Raw genomic sequence first — 1,489 nt, 5'->3', positions numbered from 1 at the left:
ATCTGATGAATTTGGCTCCCTGGATCTGTTTCTCAGGCAAGTTTCTTAATCTCTGAGCCTTACTGTCTCAATCTGCAAAACGGGGATAATAAAACCGATGCTGCAGTTTTAGTGGGGGACTGAGTTAAATGAAACAATATAGGAAAAGTGTCTCTCATTAGATGTCAATAAATGTCATTTCCTTTCCCATCATATGCTGTCAAGAAGCTACAGCTCCCTAAGTAGTAGACGCAGCACCCTACCTGAAAAGCATCTGTCTTCATCACCCCCATGCAAAGGAGCGCCCTTGGGTTCTGCCATGTACTTCTTGGTCATGGGCAGGGACATCAGCCGGATGTGACGGACAAGTGAGTGCCAGGTGTGGGCTCCGGAAAGCACGGGTTCAGGTGGTAAAGGGCTGAAAGGCTGAATCACAAAGTAGGCAGTAAACAAGATTAATCCCAGGGTTGCGAGGACCTACAAGGGAAGACAGGAAAAGGATTAGTAATCGTCGCAGCCAACAAAATACTTTAATGCCAAGAAAAGAACAGGCCTCTTCTACTATTTCCAATGTGCTTTAAGAACGAATCCATTTCCATAAACAAGCCATTTATATTCACTTCTGAAAGCATTTAAAGTTTGAGAACTATGAGAACTGTGAGGCTCGCCAAAATTCTATAATATGACCAGGGGAGGGGGTATGTCCACCATTCAAAAATACGCACAAATACAGTTTAAATATAAATACACACCTGTCATCTAGGGCAATTAACAAAAGCCAAATTTCCCAGTAACACATGCTAACAAGAGCAAAGGCCAATTTATTCATAGAAAACTCAAGGTTCAATGGTGGAATCAGTCAACAGCAGTATTTACAGTAGTATTTGGAGAGAGCGTTGAAGCGTTTGTCTCCATCTAAGTTTTTCCAAGTCAGAACTCATTTTTACCTTATACACAGCTATAAGGAGAGGATACTGGGGTGGTCCCCTCAGGGGTTCATTCTTTTCCAGCACCTGTCTGATAAACTTTTCAATCGCCTTCTCGGACATGCCACATTGATGGCCTGTCTGTCTCACCAAATCAACAGTCTCTGCAAGTTTGTCATAAATGCTGAGCTCATTGGCAGCAAGATCCATGTCTTCCAGTGCAAAATCCCTGAGAGAGAGAAAAATAAATGTAAAAAGAAACATGGTTTCTTTCAATTACTTGCTCTTCAAATCTATTTGCTTTATTTAGAAGACTGCTTCTTGACAGGGTGTGGGGAAGAACCAGTTTCGTGTTTCTCCCAATCCACTGCAGGCCAATACTTTAATAAAAACACAATGAATACATGGAGACAGAGTCAAGTTGCTACATAAGTTTTTAAGTGTGACTTAATTGGAAGCTGGTAACAAACAGTTTACAGACCAGCACTGGCTGCCAAACGCTCTGAGGAGTGCTGGTCTAGAGCACAATGTATCCAAAATGTGACGTGGAAACGCCAGGGTCATCCAAAATGATTCCTGAAACC

The 1,489-nt window shown here is 42.2% G+C and overlaps 1 protein-coding gene across 1 annotated transcript; it reads right to left on the bottom strand.

Annotated features, from left to right (window-relative positions):
- Window positions 1-192: 192 nt before the first annotated feature.
- Window positions 193-1,139, bottom strand: LOC109378767 (bombesin receptor-activated protein C6orf89-like). The gene is made up of 2 exons (XM_019635053.1): window positions 927-1,139; window positions 193-456 (listed from the first exon to the last, which is right to left on the bottom strand). The coding sequence occupies exons 1-2, from the start codon at window positions 1,113-1,115 to the stop codon at window positions 208-210; spliced, it is 438 nt and encodes a 145-aa protein (XP_019490598.1). The 5' UTR covers window positions 1,116-1,139; the 3' UTR covers window positions 193-207.
- Between the last annotated feature and the right edge of the window lie 350 nt (window positions 1,140-1,489).

The sequence above is a fragment of the Hipposideros armiger genome, unplaced genomic scaffold, assembly GCF_001890085.2.
Source record: "Hipposideros armiger isolate ML-2016 unplaced genomic scaffold, ASM189008v1 scaffold_3396, whole genome shotgun sequence".
NCBI classification, from domain to species: Eukaryota; Metazoa; Chordata; class Mammalia; order Chiroptera; family Hipposideridae; genus Hipposideros; species Hipposideros armiger.
This window is presented reverse-complemented; position numbering and strand designations above follow the sequence as displayed.

Coding starts and splice junctions, on each gene's coding strand:
- LOC109378767 (XM_019635053.1), bottom strand. CDS start 1,115: ATGGATCTTGCTGCCAATGAGCTCAGCATTTATGACAAACTTGCAGAG. Junction 457..926: donor TCCTTATAGCTGTGTATAAG/GTAAAAATGAGT, acceptor CTTCCCTTGTAG/GTCCTCGCAACCCTGGGATT.